The 19,128-nt window shown below is 33.9% G+C and overlaps 1 protein-coding gene and 1 pseudogene across 1 annotated transcript; both read right to left on the bottom strand.

Annotated features, from left to right (window-relative positions):
• Positions 1–1,164: 1,164 nt before the first annotated feature.
• Positions 1,165–3,985, bottom strand: LOC137835451 (ADP,ATP carrier protein 3, mitochondrial-like). Its single transcript, XM_068643972.1, has 4 exons — positions 3,842–3,985; positions 2,810–3,262; positions 1,950–2,321; positions 1,165–1,756 (listed from the first exon to the last, which is right to left on the bottom strand). The coding sequence occupies exons 2-4, from the start codon at positions 3,239–3,241 to the stop codon at positions 1,457–1,459; spliced, it is 1,104 nt and encodes a 367-aa protein (XP_068500073.1). The 5' UTR covers positions 3,242–3,262; positions 3,842–3,985; the 3' UTR covers positions 1,165–1,456.
• Positions 3,986–13,694: 9,709 nt separating this feature from the next.
• LOC137836274 (small nucleolar RNA R71) lies at positions 13,695–13,800 on the bottom strand (annotated as a pseudogene).
• Between the last annotated feature and the right edge of the window lie 5,328 nt (positions 13,801–19,128).

Here is a 19,128-nt window from a genome sequence, read left to right as displayed (position 1 = left end):
AGCATTTTTTTAATGCTTATCCATGATCTATATTTATAAATTTGTCGTAAGAAAATGTATGTAACTAGCTATTGCTGATGAAAAATAGAAAAAAAAACGTAACTAGCTAACAGTTGACAATCTATTTAATTTCATCCTTAGTTACTTGTCATATATCTTTTTTTTTTGTCTTTTGTATTGACACTTTTGTAATGATATTTACTAGACAAGTCTTTATCATAATGTTGTTTCTTGTAGTTTACATCTATATTAACTTTTACCCTTAAACACTTTACTCAACTTCCTTTTTGGTGATAAGTTTCTATTAGTGAAAACTCTGAATTGATAGACATTCAAACATTGGGGAATCCACCATCAAAAGCTAATCTTTTAAGGGTGGGTTACACAAGTGCTTCTATGCTTATCAATTAATATCAAAATTGGTTGTTGATATCTTGGAAAAAATTACCTTGAGAATAATCATTAGAGGATGGTTTTGAGCAATGAGTGTTGAGTGAAGTGTCTCCAAGTGGCATAAAATGAAAATTTGTTTAAGACTTTGACTCACGGGGAATAATGCTAAAATTGAGGCTTAGATATCGTAAGTTATCTTAATTCTATATTGAATATAATGTAATACATTTTGATGGATTATACAAGTGTTAGTTTTGTAGAATAAACTCTTCTAATGAATGAAAACTTATCAATTGGTTTTGTAGATAATATTAAAAAATGATAGTTTAAATTATACTTCATTTTGTAGCTTAACTTACATTAAAATTATAGTTTTAATTCCTTGTATGACTTCATTATTAATGTTCTCTTATTTATGAAAAATAAATAAGAATTAATGGAAGCTAAAAATATAATTGAAAATATAATCAACATTTTTGAAGTTTTTAAAAAGATAGATACATAGGATTAAAATTATCTTTTAAAATTAAACAAATTAAAGAATAGGAATAATACAAAAGGAAGAAATGGCACAAGATTTTCCCACGGAATTCAATCAAAAGCTTCTCAATACTCAAATTTCTCAACAACGGTTCACTGACTTTAATATTTTCCAATTTTGGCAGAAGAAGCTCACATTCCAAACGAGAAAATACTGCAGGATTATGCATGGGACCAACAAATTTTGTAAAATTTGTAGAACCAAAACCACTATTAAGATAAAAACGCAAATAAATTTAAACGTGCCAAAGACACGCAACTTTCATAAGGCTCTTAACACCTTCCACACAAACATGAACAATAAAACAGTAGACTTCAACTACATCAACCAACAGGTCTAAAAAAATTACACGAATTATAAGCTTAACACATGTAATATCCAACTAAAATTCAAGTTTGCAGGACTAATATAAAGCCCCAACATTCGGGGAAAATTCAAAACCATTTCTCATCGAAGTTATTCAAATGCAGAGGGGAAACAACATCACTGCCCCAGATCGTTATTGTCGTCATTATCTGTGTCTTAACCTCCACCACCAGAACCATATTTCTTTCCCAACACGATGAGCTGTAGCTTATCATATCCAGCAAGCACTCCAGCACCTGCAACAGCACGTAATATGTTTGCACCGGCACCTTTGAAGAGTGACTTTGTACCCTCTTTTGCGATAATTATCTTGAATGCTTCCAAAGAACTCTTGTATTTTACAGCTTCTCCAGATGTCATCATCATCCTTCTACGCACGGTATCAATGGGGTACGAGGCCAAGCCAGCACCTATTGTGATTCCCCATCCCAGAAGAAAACTTGCAAAGAAACTATCCTGTTAACAAGAAGGATAACAAAGGTAAGTAAACATAAAAACATATAGAATAGCATCATTAGGAAAATGTTTAAACCAAATATGGTTAGGCACATCTAAAAAACACAAATCCAAAAGAAACTGAAATGAAGATGAGTAGTTAATACCCAGGTAGTAAAACAGACGAGATTTCAAATTCAAATTTTATATTTACCTGCAATCCACCAACCAAGACAACTGGTTTCAAAGAATCATACATTCCAAAGTAAAGACCACGGTACACTATGATTCCAACACACGAGATGTTGAAACCACGATACAGGCCAGCAATACCATCAGACTTGATGGTTTTCCTGTAAACATCAACCAAGCCATTGAACTGCCTCTCACCACCCTTCTTTGCAGCCTTGGCATCATTTGCAAGACGAGTTCGAGCATAATCCAATGAATAGACAAACAAGAGGGAGGAAGCACCAGCAGCTCCACCAGACGCCAGATTCCCAGCAAACCACTTCCAGTAGCCATCTTTATCTTTTTTGAAGTTGAAAAGCCTCTTGAAATAATCCTTAAAAGCAAAGTTCAGAGCCTGAAAAGAAACAAAAGAAACCATTAACGATACAGAAATAAGAAATAGAGACACTGCAGGCCAAACAGCGAAATGCCAAATATAAATTTGCATCCCTCACGTCAAAATCAAATAAATGTAACAGTAGGGATGCAAATTAAAGAGAGCTATGACTATATATTTTTTAAAATCCTTACACACAAAGCATAAGCAATTCAGAAAATAGAACAACACTGCAGAAAGACAATGTGAAGAAAAAATATGCAGAGCGACTGGATTTAATGAGGTGTAGTGCAAATAAAATATTTATCCTACCTAGATCCAGGAAAAATATAATGGCACATAAATAGGTATGAGTTTTGTAAATGTGAAATAAAGGAAAATAGAGACACTACAGAAGTACAACATCATACACAGTGTGAACAATATATCAGATGTCCCATGTTTAAAATAAAATTAAAAAAATCAAATTTTACCTACATTCCAAATTCACAGGAAAGAAAAATCACCTGAGTAGGGAAGTATCTGATAACGTTAGCCGTGTTTCCTCTCCAAAGAGCAATCACCCCTTCATCCTTCATGGTTCGAGAGAAACAATCGCCAATTCCCTTGTATGGTTCAGACAATCGACCACTCTTGAGCATTTCATCCTGGTTTTGGATGAGTAACTTGACTCGCTCGATTGGAGCAGCAGCCGTCTTGGACACGGCAGCTGACACTCCTCCCATGAGGAAATCCACCAAAAATCCAGTCACCCCTTTCTCAGCTGGCGCATGTGCTGTGACTGGAGCATAACCCAAAGACTGCAAGCCTCCATTGAAGTAACTACCACTGGTAGAATAGTTTCTGGAGTGATTAGGAGCAAGCCTGGACACAAAGTAAGACTGTCCCGACAACTTCTGAACTACTGATGGATGCCGTGAATGCAATCCATCCGCCATCGCTGCACTTCAAACGGTTACCTATCCGCATTTAAACAAAAATCACATCAGCAGTCACAGAAAAAAAGAAAGAAAAACAAAAACAAAACTCAGGTGTGGTTGATTCCCTTCTCACTTCTTAGATTTAAAAAGTGTTCAACACAATTTCATGCTACTCGGCAAATCCCATCCAAAATCTAACAAGATCTAAAATTTGTTTCAAAAAATATTTCTTTTGAAAGAAAATAGAAATCAAACAGACTATTGTCCTTTCTAATAGCTGCTATGATTCATTCCCTTAACCTGCGAATCCAAGATCTACAGATACAGACGGATAAATTCTACATCTACAAAGAATATCATAAGCAAATGAAACAAAATTCGGAACAATTTTAAGTTCAGTGTGAGACACTGATACTTCAAATCGAAATGAATGGTGATAGCTTACTAACTAAGCGAACATAACGAACTGACGAAAATTATAAGAACATAAACAAAAAAAGAGGGAATTATTAAGGTTAGTAATAAAACATGCGATAGATCGAAAATAAGAGAATGCAGATCTTAAAGAGGAAGAGGAAAGTGAAGTAGCTTAGTATGTGAAAATGGAAAGAGGAATACCCAAGAAGGGTTTGGAAAGAGGCGTCGTGTCTTCCTCTGATCGTCAGCGAATGCAAGAAGACCACACTCACCGAATAAATGGGAGCAATATTAGGGTTTTATTTAATGACTATTTTACCCTTCCCACCCTTCCCACCCTTCGGTACAAAGATAGTATTTTTTTTTTAGTTTTTAGATTAATTTTTATGTGTAATAAATATAAAATTTCCGAAATTCTTAGCAACACGAAGAAATACGTGAAAAATGAGTAAAAAAATTATTTAGTTTTAAATAAGTATGTATGAAAAAAATAAAAAATTGAGAATTTTCAAATATATAAATTTATTTTAGATTTTTTTTAGTATTTTCAAGTCTCTTGTTAAACATGTTTATACTCACTACTCAAATTTATATTTAAAAGTTGAGTCTATGTATATTAATTTATTCATGATGCGATTATTATTTTATCTCATCATCTTGCTTACTTGTCTCTACACTAAAAATGTTAGATTTTGTGGTTAAAATAAAATGATATTGTTATTAATGTAAAACGACAAGTGACTCTTGTTGTTTTCACTTAAAATGTGGTGGATAATGATGTTGACATGCTTTTTAATGACTTGAACCAAATTTACCTACCGCGACTAAGGGATCATCATCATCACCACCACCACCATCAATGTAGGTGAGAGTTCCTTGGTCGTTGTAGGTGATGACAACAATACCTTGATTGTCGTAGGTGATGGCAACAACACATTGGTTATTGTAGGTGATGACATGGAAATCATCAGAGATGTATGACAACCTTTTTTTACATTAAAAATAGTAAAAATCATTTAACATTTTACCTATTGGTAGCAATATCATTTTATATTAACCACAAAATTTCTCATTTCTTAACTTAGCATGTGGAGATAAATAAGACAAAACAATATAACACTAATGTCACCCTAGTTAATGAAAAAATTAAACAACAAGAATTATATTTAAAAAATATAAAATTTGGTACAATATCGTCTGGGTCATATCTATTATATGCTTATATGATCTTGATCGAGCATAAAATCGATGTGATATAGTCGAGTAAGTAGTTAATATGACTAGGCTTGATATATTTGTCTGACAAAGAAATGAGTTTCTCGTCTCTTGTTTATCTCCTAAAATTTGGTCCAGATATCAGGGATTTTTTGTCTTTCAGTTACATGGAGATAGGGAAAAACTAATGAAATATTAATTGATAAAACCTTGTATTCAAATGTGATGATTTTTATTCCTTATATGATAATTGATGCAGGAAGATAAAAGATGTGCTTCTTATTATTTAAATATGTTATGATCTTATTATGATGATAAAAGATAAGTGGAAAATATAAACCAAAAAACTCTATAAATAGAGGATGGTCCCAAAAAAGCAAGATAAGTATTATTCAAAGCAATGCATACTATATTGATAAATTGTATGCTCTCACTGACTTGATCGTCGGAGTATTATCTATAGGTAGAGCCTACCTCATTCCTTTGTTAATTCCAAACATCAAGAAGTTGTAGTCACATAGAGATCATCTCAGAGACCACCTTTGATCATCATATCTCAACTCGGCAATAACATTTGGCGCCCACTATGAGACCGGTAAAACTAATCTTACTTCCACAAACTTGTGATTAACTATATGGTAATTTAAGACTTTTTAAAGATAAAATGAATAGAGGTGTGAAGCAAATATTTTTCCTCTCTAATTATGATTATTAATTATTAATATTTTTAGAAGTTACACGGTGTTTCAATGATCTTTATTTGTGTTTATTTTATTTATTTATTTATTTTGTACAATATCATTGTTCCTTGTATATGTTTACTTTATGTTGAATCATAATTTTGAAATGCATATCATTTACAAAATGAAATATAACAAAAGAAAAAATGTGTGACTCGGTTGTTGAAAATAATCACTTGTATTTTTTTATTAACATGTGATTTTGAATAGACCAATTTTTTTTTTCAAATCTTTTGCACTAAATTAAATTTTATTTTCTATGATTGTTATCCATCAATGATTATCTAGCCTTTTTATATATGTATTTACAAGTTCTTGAAAAATTACATTAAAATTTTCTTTGAAAAATATTTAATTAACTGTAGAGAAAATTATATTTGGAGCCCCTCCGACCTTGATTTACTCCAGAATAATTATATTTTGAGTCCCTCCGACTAAGTCCAAGAGATTGATAAGTGTCTAATTTCAGTAATATTTCATATTAAAATATAGCCACTTATGAGGATTTATTGCTAATTTACATATAAAATAATCCCTAATTTATATTTTTTACATTTTTTAGGATCTTTATTTGAATAAAAGTATTTTATTCCTAAATTTGGTGTTAATTGCAGATTTATAAGGAAGATTGGAGATTTGGATTAAAGATAAATTATTTGAGAATAAAAAGATAAAGATAGAAGGTCCCAGAATGGAAAAAGATGCAAAGAAAGATTGAGCCTTTTTTATGTTTTATAATTTAGCCCATTAGCGCGCGACACAATAAACAACCTAACCTTAGAAAACTAGGATAAATAGAGGGCTAGAGGCTCAACCTTAGGTGCCGAGAGGTATTTTTAGGGTTCGGACCTAAACAACAATACTTAACATATTTGAGTGCTAGGAATAGACTTGAAATGTTAATTGCTATTAAAAGTCTGAGCTTCATTCTAAGTTGTTCTTATAATTATGCGCGAGGGATCGATAGTTAGGGAATATACCGGCATCAATTTTAATCAAAGAACTTAATATTGACATGCTAATCAAAATACATGAGAGTGAGAAAGATGAAACCTAATCCCTATTTTTCCAATTGAAACAACTAATTCTTTGTCTGTTTTCTTATTGATCATTGCCAACACAACCACTTTCAATACATTGTGGGATCGATGTCCTTAGGGACAATTATTACTTCTGACAAACGCGGTGCACTTGCCGTAATAAGTCATCAAGTTTTTGGCGCAGTTGCCGGGGAAAAGATTTGATTCGTTGAGTATAATTTCCTAAATATTGTAAATATTTTATTTTTTTTATTTTTTTTGATTTTGTTTATTTTATTAAAATTAGATTTGATTTGATTTTAGTATAGATTTGCTGTTTTAAAAAAAAAAGTTGTTGATTTTATATTATTTTCTTTTCTTCTCTTTACGTTATTTAATTTAATTTATTTTTATTTTACTTTTTGATTTTGATTTTGTTTTATTATATTTTATTTTAGTTTTTTTTAGGATTAGTTTACTTAGTTTTATTTAGATTTACGTAACTGTTATTTATTTGTTTTAATTATATTTTATTACTAGTCTTAATTTTTATTTCTACGTAAGTAAGTTAGTTAGAATATTAGTTAGTTAGTTTACAATTATAGTTTTCAGTTTTTTTTTTTAGCTTTATTTTATTTTATTTTTATTTTATTTCTAGTATTTATTTTTTATTTTTAAGTATGTTGTTTCTTTGTTTTTTATTGTTTTCTTTTATTTTGTTTTTAGTTTTTATTTTATCTATATTCTTTTTTCTTTTTTTTGAATATTTTTGTTATTTTTCTCTTAATGTCATTGTAGTGTTTTTTTTGTTTTATTTATTTATTTTATTTTACATATTTTGTTTTTATTTTTATCTTCAAATTTATTTTATTTTATTTTATTCTTTTTAAAGAAAAAAAAAGTTCTCTGTTTTTTCTCTCTATATTAGGTATAACAGTAATAACTGTTTATAACAGTCCTAACTGTTCACTTGTATTCCATACTGCACTGGGTACTATTAATACCCAGGCTGCTCTACATGTAAATCAGAATCTCAAATACTAAAGTTCTCTCAATCTCTCTCTCTCTTCTTCCTAATCCTTTCTCTCACCCTCTTTACTCTTTTATGGTATCCAGAGCAAAAAATGGCCTCATCATCTACCACCGAACCAAATTTTGAAACTTTTTCTGCCAAGCCCGAAGCCCTTCCCCCTCATATCTTTCATACGCCAATTCCTCTAAAATTGGACTCAGAAAACTTCCTTGTCTGGCGGCAGCAAGTTAATGCCACTCTTCGCAGTTTAGATCTTCTTTATTTTCTGGATGGGTCTTGCATTCCTCCACGTCTCATTTCTATCGAAGAAGACGCTTCTCCAATTGTGAATTCCAAATACATCCAGTATGATCGTCAAGATCAAGCAATCTTGGCCTGGTTACTGGCATCAATGACCGCAGGTGTCCTCACCCAGATGGTTGGCATGGACACGTCAGCCCAAGTCTGGGAAAAGCTCCAAACCCATTATGCGTCCCAAACCCGTGCTCAAATCAAGAAGCACAAGCAGCAACTGCGTACACCCAAGAAGGACCGCTCCATCTCTACCTACCTTCTTGATATCAAGAAAACTGTAGATCAATTGGCTGTTGTGGGTTGTCCCATCTCTACCGAAGATCACATTGAAGCTGTTCTTGATGGGCTGTCTGAAGAATACGACTCCTTTATAACCTCTATCACATCCCGTCTTGACCCTTACACGGTTGCAGACAATGAAGCACTGCTTCTTGCTCAAGAAAATCGTATTGAACGAAACAAACAATATGTTGATCACATTCTGCAGGCAAATGTTGCTTCTGTCCCATCCTCCTTCTCTCCCTACAACTCCAGTTCTACACATTCTTCCTCCTTTTTCCGCCCCTCTGGTCACGCCAAACAACGGTTCTACTCTAAACCCCGCTTTCAATCATCCAAGAATTTCCCCAAGATATCTTCTACTGCTTCCTCTTCTCGGGTTCAATGTCAAATCTGTGGAAAATATGGGCATACTGCCCTTCACTGTTGGCATAGGTTTGATTCTTCCACTCCATCTCAAGTTACTGCTAATACTGCTCATTTTCCTTCATTTTTTTGTGATGATGAACCTTCGATCCTCGGGACTCCCAAAAATCTCCATGATCCCCTTTGGTACCCTGATAGCGGTGCTTCTCATCATCTCACTGCTCATGGCACCAATCTTTCCACAACAACTCCCTACACAGGTTCAGAAAAGGTGGCTATAGGTAATGGTTTCCAGCTTCCTATTACTTCTATTGGTTCTGCAACTTTTACAGATATTAATACTCATCATACCTTCTCTTTACACCACCTTCTGCATGTTCCTACTATTTCTAAAAATCTATTAAGTGTTTCCAGGTTCGCCCGTGATAATAATGTTTTCTTTGAGTTTCATGCTGATGTTTGCCTTGTTAAACGTCAGGGAACCAACAAAATCCTAATCCAAGGCAAGTTTAAAGATGGTCTTTATGTGTTTCCCAATCTAGTTCAAACTGCATCATACTCTGCTTACAATACTGCACTCTCTGCTGGCTCTTCTACTTATCATTTGTGGCACTCCCGGTTTGGTCATGCCCAACCAAGAGTGATTCATCAAATAATGAAGATGTGTAATATACCCTTTACTGCTAAACATGAATTTTGTGAATCCTGTGTTGTTGGCAAGTCCCATCAGCTTCCTTTTAAAGCCTCTCAAACTATATACTCTAAACCTTTACAACTTGTTTTCATTGACATTTGGGGCCATCGGCTACCCCTGCCACTAATGGTGCTCCTTATTATATCTCTTTTGTGGATGCTTACACTAGATATGTTTGGTTCTATTTAATTCATGCTAAATCACAAGCTCTCACTGATTTTAAATCTTTCAAAATATATGTTGAAAAACAGATTGGTTTGCCTTTGTTAAGCATTCAGACTGATAATGCAAAATAATTTCTCTGTTTTAAATCCTTTTTGCTATCCAATGGCATATCTCACCGTCTAACTTGCCCTCACACTCATGAACAGAATGGTTCTGTGGAACGCAAGCATAGACATATTGTTGATATTGGTTTGACTTTACTTGCTTGCTCTAAATTACCCATGCATTTCTGGGGCTACGCTTTCACTGATGCTGTATCCATTATCAATGTTTTACCCACACCTGTTTTAAATAATCAAAGCCCATACTATTTGTTGTTTAACACACACCCTGATTATATTTTTTATAAAACTTTTGGATGTGCTTGTTATCCTTTGCTTCGCCCATATAATAAACATAAAATGAGTTTTCGTTCTTCTTTGTGTGTGTTTCTTGGCTATGCATCCAATCACAAAGGCTACATGTGTCTCTCTCCCTCTGGGCGTATGTATATTACTCGCCATGTTACCTTTAATGAATCTGTTTTTCCCTATGTTGATTCTTCTAACCCTTTTTCTTCTGTCTCTCCACCCACAAATAGCCCCTTCGATGCTTCACCTAGTTTAACTGTTTTTCAGCAACCAACTTTCTCTGTGTCACAACTAGCTCTTCCTGCCTCACAACCCATCGCCCCTGCCTCTTCACATGACCAACCTGCTTCCTCTGCATCCACATCTTCTCACTCTGATTTGTCTTCCACGGTTTCACCCCCACAACATTCTGCTCCTCACAACACTCACCCTATGCTTACACGTGCGAAGGCTGCCTTACTTGGTCCAAGTGCTTTCATTGCTGTCCCTGTGTTGCCTCTCCCAAAATCCACCAAAGAGGCCTTACAGCTTCCCCAATGGCTTGCTGCCATGCAAGAAGAACTTGTTGCTCTAAACACAAACAACACTTGGATTCTCACTACCCTTCCTCCTGGAGTTCAAACCATTGGCTGCAAATGGATTTTCAAAATAAAATACAATGCTGATGGCTCATTTTAGCACAATAAAGCTCGCCGCGTCGCCAAAGGTTTTCATCAGCAATATGGTTTTGACTATTTTGAAACATTCAGTCCTGTGATAAAGTCTGTCACCATCCGTATTATACTTACTCTAGCCCTTCAACTAAACTGGTCTGTCAATCAAATTGATATTAATAACGCCTTTTTGTATGGTGACCTTGAGGAATCTGTCTACATGAGTCAACCTCCTGGTTTTGAAACTGGTGACTCCAACACTGTCTGCAAACTTACCAAAGCTCTTTATGGGTTGAAGCAAGCACCTAGATCCTGGTTTCACAAGCTAAGTACCACTTTGCTTTCTCTTGGTTTTCATCCTACTAAAAGTGACACCTCTCTTTTCCTTCACTTCCACAACAATATTACTCTCTTTGTCCTAATCTATGTTGATGACATACTAATCACAGGGAACCCTAACAGTGCCATTCAGCGTCTTATTCACTCACTCAGTCAGCACTTTGCCCTAAAGGACCTTGGGACTCTTCATTACTTTCTCGGGATTGAAGCCACTTGGACGTTGGATGGCGGCTTACATCTATCTCAAACTAAATACATTCAGGATCTCCTTCGTAAAACCAACATGCTCTCTTCCAAGCCTCAACCAACACCTATGCTCTCCACTACTCGTCTAACAATAGACTCTACCACTGTTGTTGATGATCCTTCATTCTATCGCTCAGTGGTAGGCTCTCTTCAATATATCCTCATCACTCGTTGATAATTGTCGTTTTGCTGTCAAATTAATATGATTCTAACGTAGACTTGTCTAACACTATAGAGATGATAGTATAATTGTGGACAAATGTCCCCAAGTCGTCTCCCAACGAATCCAATAGTAAAATCAGTTGATCAGGGTTTAAAATCTATCTGCAGACAATAAAAGTTAGCAATAACAATAAAGATAAAAAGGGGGTTTGAGATAGTTGTGCAAAAAATATAAAAGAGATTAAAATAGCAAATAAAAAGCGGTTGATCCCTAGTTCTTCCACCATTGAATTCTTCACAGGTTCTCTAAAGATTAATCTTTTCTCAATCCTCCAACAGAGCTAAACCAGATTGAACATGCGCCGATCTGATTCAACTGAAACTCACCAGTAAAGCATGCGTCCACTGGTTTAATCAATACCCACTTTGTTCCATGCGTATACTCCATGGGAATGCTTACCTCCTCTCCCTTGAATCATGCGCCCAAGAAATTAATTAGAACAATGCAAACTAACTAAGAAACCAAAGTTTAAGATAAGGAAGACTCTCAATCATGCGTTCAAGTACAACCTCTCACAAAAACCAGTTTTCCAGGAGATTAGACAATAAAAACAACTGCTATAGAGAATTAAAAATCGAAGCTTTTATCGAACAAAACCTCAGAACTCAATGGGGAATTACAAAAGAATCAACCAAAAAGGTTTAGCCTTCCATGCGGAGGCAAAACAAAAGAATTACTAAGAAGAAAATAAACTAAGAAAACCCTATGAAGCTCTCTCTTTTCTCCTTGATGCTTGTGTCCTTTTATAGGCTTTTCTGCTCCAAAGATCTTGGGAAAATATTGCAGTTTAGATTTTGTAAACAGTTTTACTTTCCATAATTCTTTTTATTTTGCAGAAGATTTGCTTCCAATTCTGTTTCTGGAATCTTGTAGATTTTATTTTCTCTTTCTTCTCCTCAGAATATTTTTTCTGTTTTGGTTCAAGAAGCAACTTGGACTTTTGCATATTTGGCCCATTCACAAAGGTAGATGCTTCCTCTGGATAATTTACTCTAAAAAGACAAAATTAACAATAATAATAGTTAAGGCCCAAATAAACCCAATTATAAGAATATTAATTAAAACAATGGATTTATTTATTATTATAGTCCAATAATCTATGATTAAGGCTATTGTGTGTGAATAAATATATGCTCATCACTCGTCCTGAACTCGCCTATAGCGTCAACAAAGCATGTCAGTTCATGAACAACCCTCAACATCACCACTGGAATGCTGTTAAACGTATTCTTCGTTACCTAGCTGGCACTACCACTCATGGTCTTCATCTTCGGCGCCCTTCTCAACTCACTCTCAATGCCTTTGCTGATGCTGATTGGGGTTCTGATCCTGATGACAGGAAATCCACCTCCGACCTTGTTGTCTTTCTCGGCTCGAATCCTATTGCTTGGCTTTCAAAGAAACAAAAGGTTGTTTCTCGCAGCTCCACTGAAGCAGAATATCGCAGCATTGCTGCTACGCTTGCTGAACTCAAATGGATCCAGAATCTGCTCACTGAACTTCGTCTTCCTCCTACGCTACCCACCATTCGCTCGGATAACCTTGGCGTTGTTCTTCTTGCATCCAATCCTATTATGCACTCCAAGACCAAGCATTTTGAGCTTGACCTCCATTTTGTTCGTGATGCTATTCAACAAAAGCAACTGCACCTTCTACATGTCCCTGCCACTTTACAGATCGCGGATGTTTTCACGAAACCTTTAAGTGTTGGCCCTTTTTCAGCCTTCTCACATAAATTAATGGTGTATCCTAAACCATCAATTTAAGGGGGGGATATTAGGTATAACAATAATAACTATTTATAACAGTCCTAACTGTTCACTTGTATTCCATACTGCACTGGGTACTATTAATACCCAGGCTGCTCTACATGTAAATCAGAATCTCAAATACTAAAGTTCTCTCAATCTCTCTCTCTTCTTGCTAATCCTTTCTCTCACCCTCTTTACTCTTTTACTCTACTAATATGTTTTAGGAAGAAAACAACATGATAGAACAACAAGCACCACCTACTAAGAAGACACTTGGAGATTATGTCATGTACCAAGGACCAAGACATTTTTCTAGTATTGCAATACCTACTACTACCAAGGCCTTGGAAATAAATCCCGATTTTCTCACTCTCATCAGTGCCTATCAATTTACAGCAATAGAACATGAGGATCCATATTCACATTTGGATACATTTTATGAATTGGTAGGAACAATGGGTTTTCAATCAGGTGATCTTGAAAATGTTTATATGCGCTTGTTTTCTTTTTCATTGGCAGGAAAGGCTAAGGAATGACTCAAATCACTTCCAAATCAAAGCCTCACTAGCTGGAAGGATGTAGAGGAAAATTTTTTGCAAAGATTTTTTCCAATTTCTCGCTACATCAAAGCAAAGTCTGAAATCTCTATGTTCAGACAAGGAGCAAATGAAGTCTTTTGTGATACATGGGAAAGATTTAAGATGATATTGAGAAAATGCCCAAATCATGGGTTTGAAGATATTGTTCAACTGAGCATATTCCTGAATGGTCTCAGATCTGACATAAAGATGCTCCTAGATGCTACAACTGGTGGCACAATGATGGCCCTTGATGTAGAACAAGCGACAATAATTATTGATGCATTGGCATCAACTGATTATAAAGCCCAACATGATGGACAAGATCTTCAGAATAAAGGGTTGTTAGAATATGCACTCTTGGCTAAAAATAAGATTCTGACACAGCAGATTGAGCAACTAACTGCACAAATGGCTAAATTGCCCCAACAATTATATGTTGTTCATTCATCTCAAAACCAAAGTCAATCAATCAGGTGTGATTTTTGTGGAGGTGTTCATCCTAATGGTCACTGTTTTTATCAGAACAATTCACCTGAAGTTGAGGATCCATCCATGCTTGAAAGAATGAATAAAGTTGAAGACGCTCTGACAAAGATTGTGAGCGCGCAGGACAATATTGTGAGAGCGCAGGACAATAGCATGGCCATGATTAGGAGTATAGAGATCCAGATGGGACAGGTGACCAAACAAATTGCACAAATTGCGGAGGAACAAAGTGGCCAGTTTTCAGTCAATAGGCAAACCAATTCAAAAGAGCATTGCGATAATGTAGTGGCTGAAAAAGAAGAAAAAGATGAGACAGAGGGGAAGAGAGATGAGAAAGAGAGAAGTGAGGAGGAAAAAATAAAGAAGAAAAGTGAAAATAAGGAGAGAGGAGTTTTTGAAAAAGATTTATCATATCCTTATTCTCCTTCAAAAAGTGAGAAGGAAAGAAAATTCTTTGATAAATTGCTCCCTAAAAATTATTTTGCAGGAAATTTGAAGCAAGATTCAACATTTGAAAGATTTCGAAAGAATAGGAGCTATATTGAAGAAAACAATATAGAGCTGGAGGATAGATACAATGTCATTATTCAAAAAGGCTTGCCTAAAAAATTCAAGGACCTAGGGAGTTTTAACCTTCCCGTGTTTATAGGTGATGCTTCATTGGATTTGGGAGCAAGCGTAAATATAATTCCTTTGGCAATGCTGAAGAAAATAGGTGATTTGGAGATTAAACCCACCAAGATGACTTTAAAGTTAGCTGATCAAGTAACCAAGTATCCATATGGTGTAGTTGAAGATGTTCTCGTCAATGTGGATAAATTCACATTCCCTGTGGATTTTGTTGTGATGGACATGAAAGAAGATGAGGAGTTTCCCTTGATACTTGGAAGACCCTTTATGAAGACTACTAGAATCATAGTTGATGTCGACAAAGGAGAACTTCAAGTTAGAACTCAAGATGAGGAGGTAACTGGCGTCAAGCTAGATGACGTTAAACGAGCGCTTACTGGGAGGCAACCCAGTCCACATTTTAGTTTTTTAGTTTTATGTTGTTACCTTTGTTTATTTTATTTTCAAAAAAAAAAAAAAAATCTTGTATGCCTCCTAATCATTTTGCAGGTTATGTATTTTGACCTGAGGACAGGTTCTATTAGTCAAGGGGGCAGATCCAGCAAATGAAGCAAAACTATAGATACAGATTTTAACAAAAAGCTGGATGACTTCTTAAGAAGAGAGGATTGAGTAAAAATATGGTTTTATCTCTCTAATTCTCTTTTCTTTTCAATTATTTAAATTTTATTTTCTGTTTAGTTTTTATTTATTTTATTTTATTTTTCGGTTATTTTGTTTTTTGTTTATTTGCTTATTTTTTTAGTTTGTTTTAATTGATTATTTTGTATTTTGAATAAATTTGTTGTTTTTGTTGGTTTGTTAGTTTTAGGTTTTGAATTATCTTTCTTGAATAAATTTCCAGTTTTAATTTGTTTGCTTTCTAGTTTATTTTTCTCAAATAAAAAGAACTAAAATATTAATTTTGAATTGTGGAAAAAAGAATTTGTGTTTAGATATTAAACAGTGAGATGAATTAGACACAGGTTAGAAAAGAAAATATGATTGAATCCCTATTCAAATATAGTTAAAATTATGATACATGAAAATTTAACAGGATGATTGATTAAGACGGATAATGACAAGACAAAAAGGAATGTGACTATTTAAACCAAGTGAGTGTGTGAACCTTAAACAGTTTTGAGGGTTTTACTGATGAATTGACAGTTGTGGTTGCTTAATTTTTATTTTTGTTGCATCATAAAAGATCATGAAGATGATTGAGGCATTTGTTTGTGTTAATTAGGAGCTAGGGCCAAAAAGCCAACCTTTATATTAGAATTCCATTTTTTTATATCCCCTTTGGGCCAAGAAATTTTTTGTTAATATTGCACCTTAACCTTTATTGATATAATTTTCTACCCTTTAGCATGTCTAAGGAAGGAGAACATAGATGCAATACATATAGAAAAGGGAATGGTTGGTTTCTGATTTTGAAAGTTCAAAAAGTTGAAAATAGGAAGAATCTTTTCCTATTATTGAAAACAAAACAAAAAAGAAAGAGAAACAGAAGAAGAAAAAGAAATTAAAAAAAGAAAGATAGAAAAAAATTTCATGAAAATCATGAAAAGAAAGAAAATGAGGAAAAAGGTGACATCGAAAGAAAGTGGTAATTAGATAACATATATGTTCTCTATAATTGAATTGTAGGTATGTTCTTCTTTAAAATGTGCATTTTGTTATCTAAGAAAAACCAATATTTTTTGGAAGCTCAACCTCATTACAACCCTGTAAAAGACCTCAAGATTCATGTTTCTAATATGTTTGTGATTTGAAGATGAAATGAAAAGCAACTGGGATTTGTTATGATTCAGTGAAAATAGAGAGAAACACTTACCCTTGAGCATATGAGAAGATATTCCTTGATGAATTGTCATTTATTTGTTTTGATTTGATCCTGGAAATTGATTGTGTCTATAATTTTCTATATTTGAATTTGGATGCATCATAAGTTTCTAATTTGATATGTTGTTTAGTGAATTAAGTTGTTTGATATTTAAATTCAAATATATTCATTTACTTTGCTTGAGGACAAGCAAGATTCTAAGTTGGGGAGAGTGATAAGTGTCTAATTTCAGTAATATTTCATATTAAAATATAGGCACTTATGAGGATTTATTGCTAATTTACATATAAAATAATCCCTAATTTATGAATTTATACATTTTTACATTTTTTATTATCTTTATTTGAATAAGAGTATTTTATTCCCAAATAACATGTGATTTTGAATAGACCAATTTTTTTTTTCAAATCTTTTGCACTAAATTAAATTAAACTTTATTTTCTATGATTGTTATCCATCAATGATTATCTAGCCTTTTTATATATGTATTTACAAGTTCTTGAAAAATTACATTAAAATTTTCTTTGGAAAATATTTAATCTAACTGTAGAGAAAATTATATTTGGAGCCCCTCCGACCTTGATTTACTCCAGAATAATTATATTTTGAGTCCCTCCGACCAAGTCCAAGAGATGACGATCAATTCATATTTGCTTGTTCGATCAACTCAAATTCAGGTTTATTTCTCCAATTAACCTATTTATTTAAAATCATCTCCCTCATTATGATTTGTACACTAGACGACGATAGACACAAATATAAGTTTCTATCCAAAATCAGATCTACTTTTTCAAGCATAAACATGAATCTACTTTTCCGTCCAAAATCGAATCTACTATTTTTATCTCAGATTTACTTTTTTGAGCATAAACATGGATCTACTTTTTCGTCCAAAATCAGATCTACTTTTCTGAGCATAAACACGAATCTATTTTTTCGTCCAAAACCGAATTTACTTTTTCAAGCATAAATATGGGTCTACTTTTCCATCCAAAATTCGATCTACTTTTTCGTCCAAAATTGGATATATTTTCCAATCTCGGGTCTATTCTTCTGAGCCTAAACATGGATCTACTTTTCCGTCCAAAATCGAATCTACTTTTCCAATCTCAAATCTACTTTTCTTTCCAAAATTGGATTTAGTTTTTCGAACATAAACACGAATCTACTTTTTCGTTCAAAATAAAATCTACTTTTCTGAACATAAACACGAATCTATTTTTCTGTCCAAAATTCAATATACTTTTTCTATCTTAGATATACTTTTTCAAACATGAACATGGATTTACTTTTCCATTGAAGACCATAAATCTACTTAAATAAGGTTAGTATTTGATTTACTAGTTTTTGTTTATAATACTTTTGTTTGGCTTTAGTAAACTTTTGTTACTAGTAAAGTTTCGCTTGTGTATTTTTTTATTTAATGAAAAATCGTTAGGTTAAGTTTTTTTTTCTATGGGGGTTAGATTTTTGGATAATAACATAAATGGTTTTCGAGATTGAAAAACCTATTAAAATAAAATAATAATAAAAAATTGTGTTTACTTAACATAATTAAAACAAAGGTGTTTAAACTTAGATAAATGTCTAGCAATAAGAAATGTTCTGATTATCTACAGTTAAAATCTCCACCTCGGGAGTACGCTTGTTTGAGTTTGAATGAGCCGAAGGAATAGGGTGTTTTGATCTCCTCCTTGTGAAAAGCAAACCTGAAGCAATCTGCTCGTCGTGATCCGAGTGAATGTGAACAACGCTAAGACCAACTTCCCTTACCACCAAGTTTGTCTTTGAAGCTCGCATCTCCTTGAGGCGGCGAGCCAATTTAGTTTTGCTAAAAGAAGTCATCAATTTCTCTACAAATAAAATGGAGAATACAATTTAATATAGCGGAAACAAATGTGCATTTTTAACTTGTACAAGAGATAACTCAAAGAGGTGTTATACCGAGATATGCCTTTAAGGCTATTGGTCGGTATTCGCGCTTCAATATGGGGGAAGTGTCAAATACGACATCGAGTTTTTCAAAAAACTCATACATTCCCCGCTCCCTAGGGTCTAGGTCTTTAAGTTGACGAACACTTAAAAAGCATGAATTGTGGGTTCAGTATAGGGGAAATGGCTCTAAAATTCTCAGGTCCCCAACTGAGGGTCGGATTTTCACGAAGCGGCCTTTAAAAATTTTATATGATGATTGGAAGAGGGTGAGCAAACCCCTTTCACTACTACTACTAAGGGAGCCCATAATTGCCTAATAGAACTTTTAAATTCAAAGAAATAGAAAAAAATACATTTAAAGAAGGAACAATTCCTAATTGTGCACAAAGAAAGTTGAATGCTCGGATAAAGGCCCATCTACTTAGATGAAGTTGGGTCGGGGCAACATTTAATTCGGTTAATTACTCTTTTTCAAACAAGTTTAAAGGTAGATATTGTTGAAGCTGGAGGAAGCTTCTTCCCTACCAAGGCTTGATGTGTGTTTGATGAAGAAAATGGCTTGAGTGCTTTGAAGATTGTAATAGGTTTTTAGATATGTGTGTAA

The sequence above is a fragment of the Phaseolus vulgaris genome, chromosome 5 (genome assembly GCF_000499845.2).
Source record: "Phaseolus vulgaris cultivar G19833 chromosome 5, P. vulgaris v2.0, whole genome shotgun sequence".
Lineage (NCBI taxonomy): Eukaryota > Viridiplantae > Streptophyta > Magnoliopsida > Fabales > Fabaceae > Phaseolus > Phaseolus vulgaris.
Note: the sequence above shows the minus strand (reverse complement) of the source record. Positions and strands in the feature narration are given on the sequence as shown.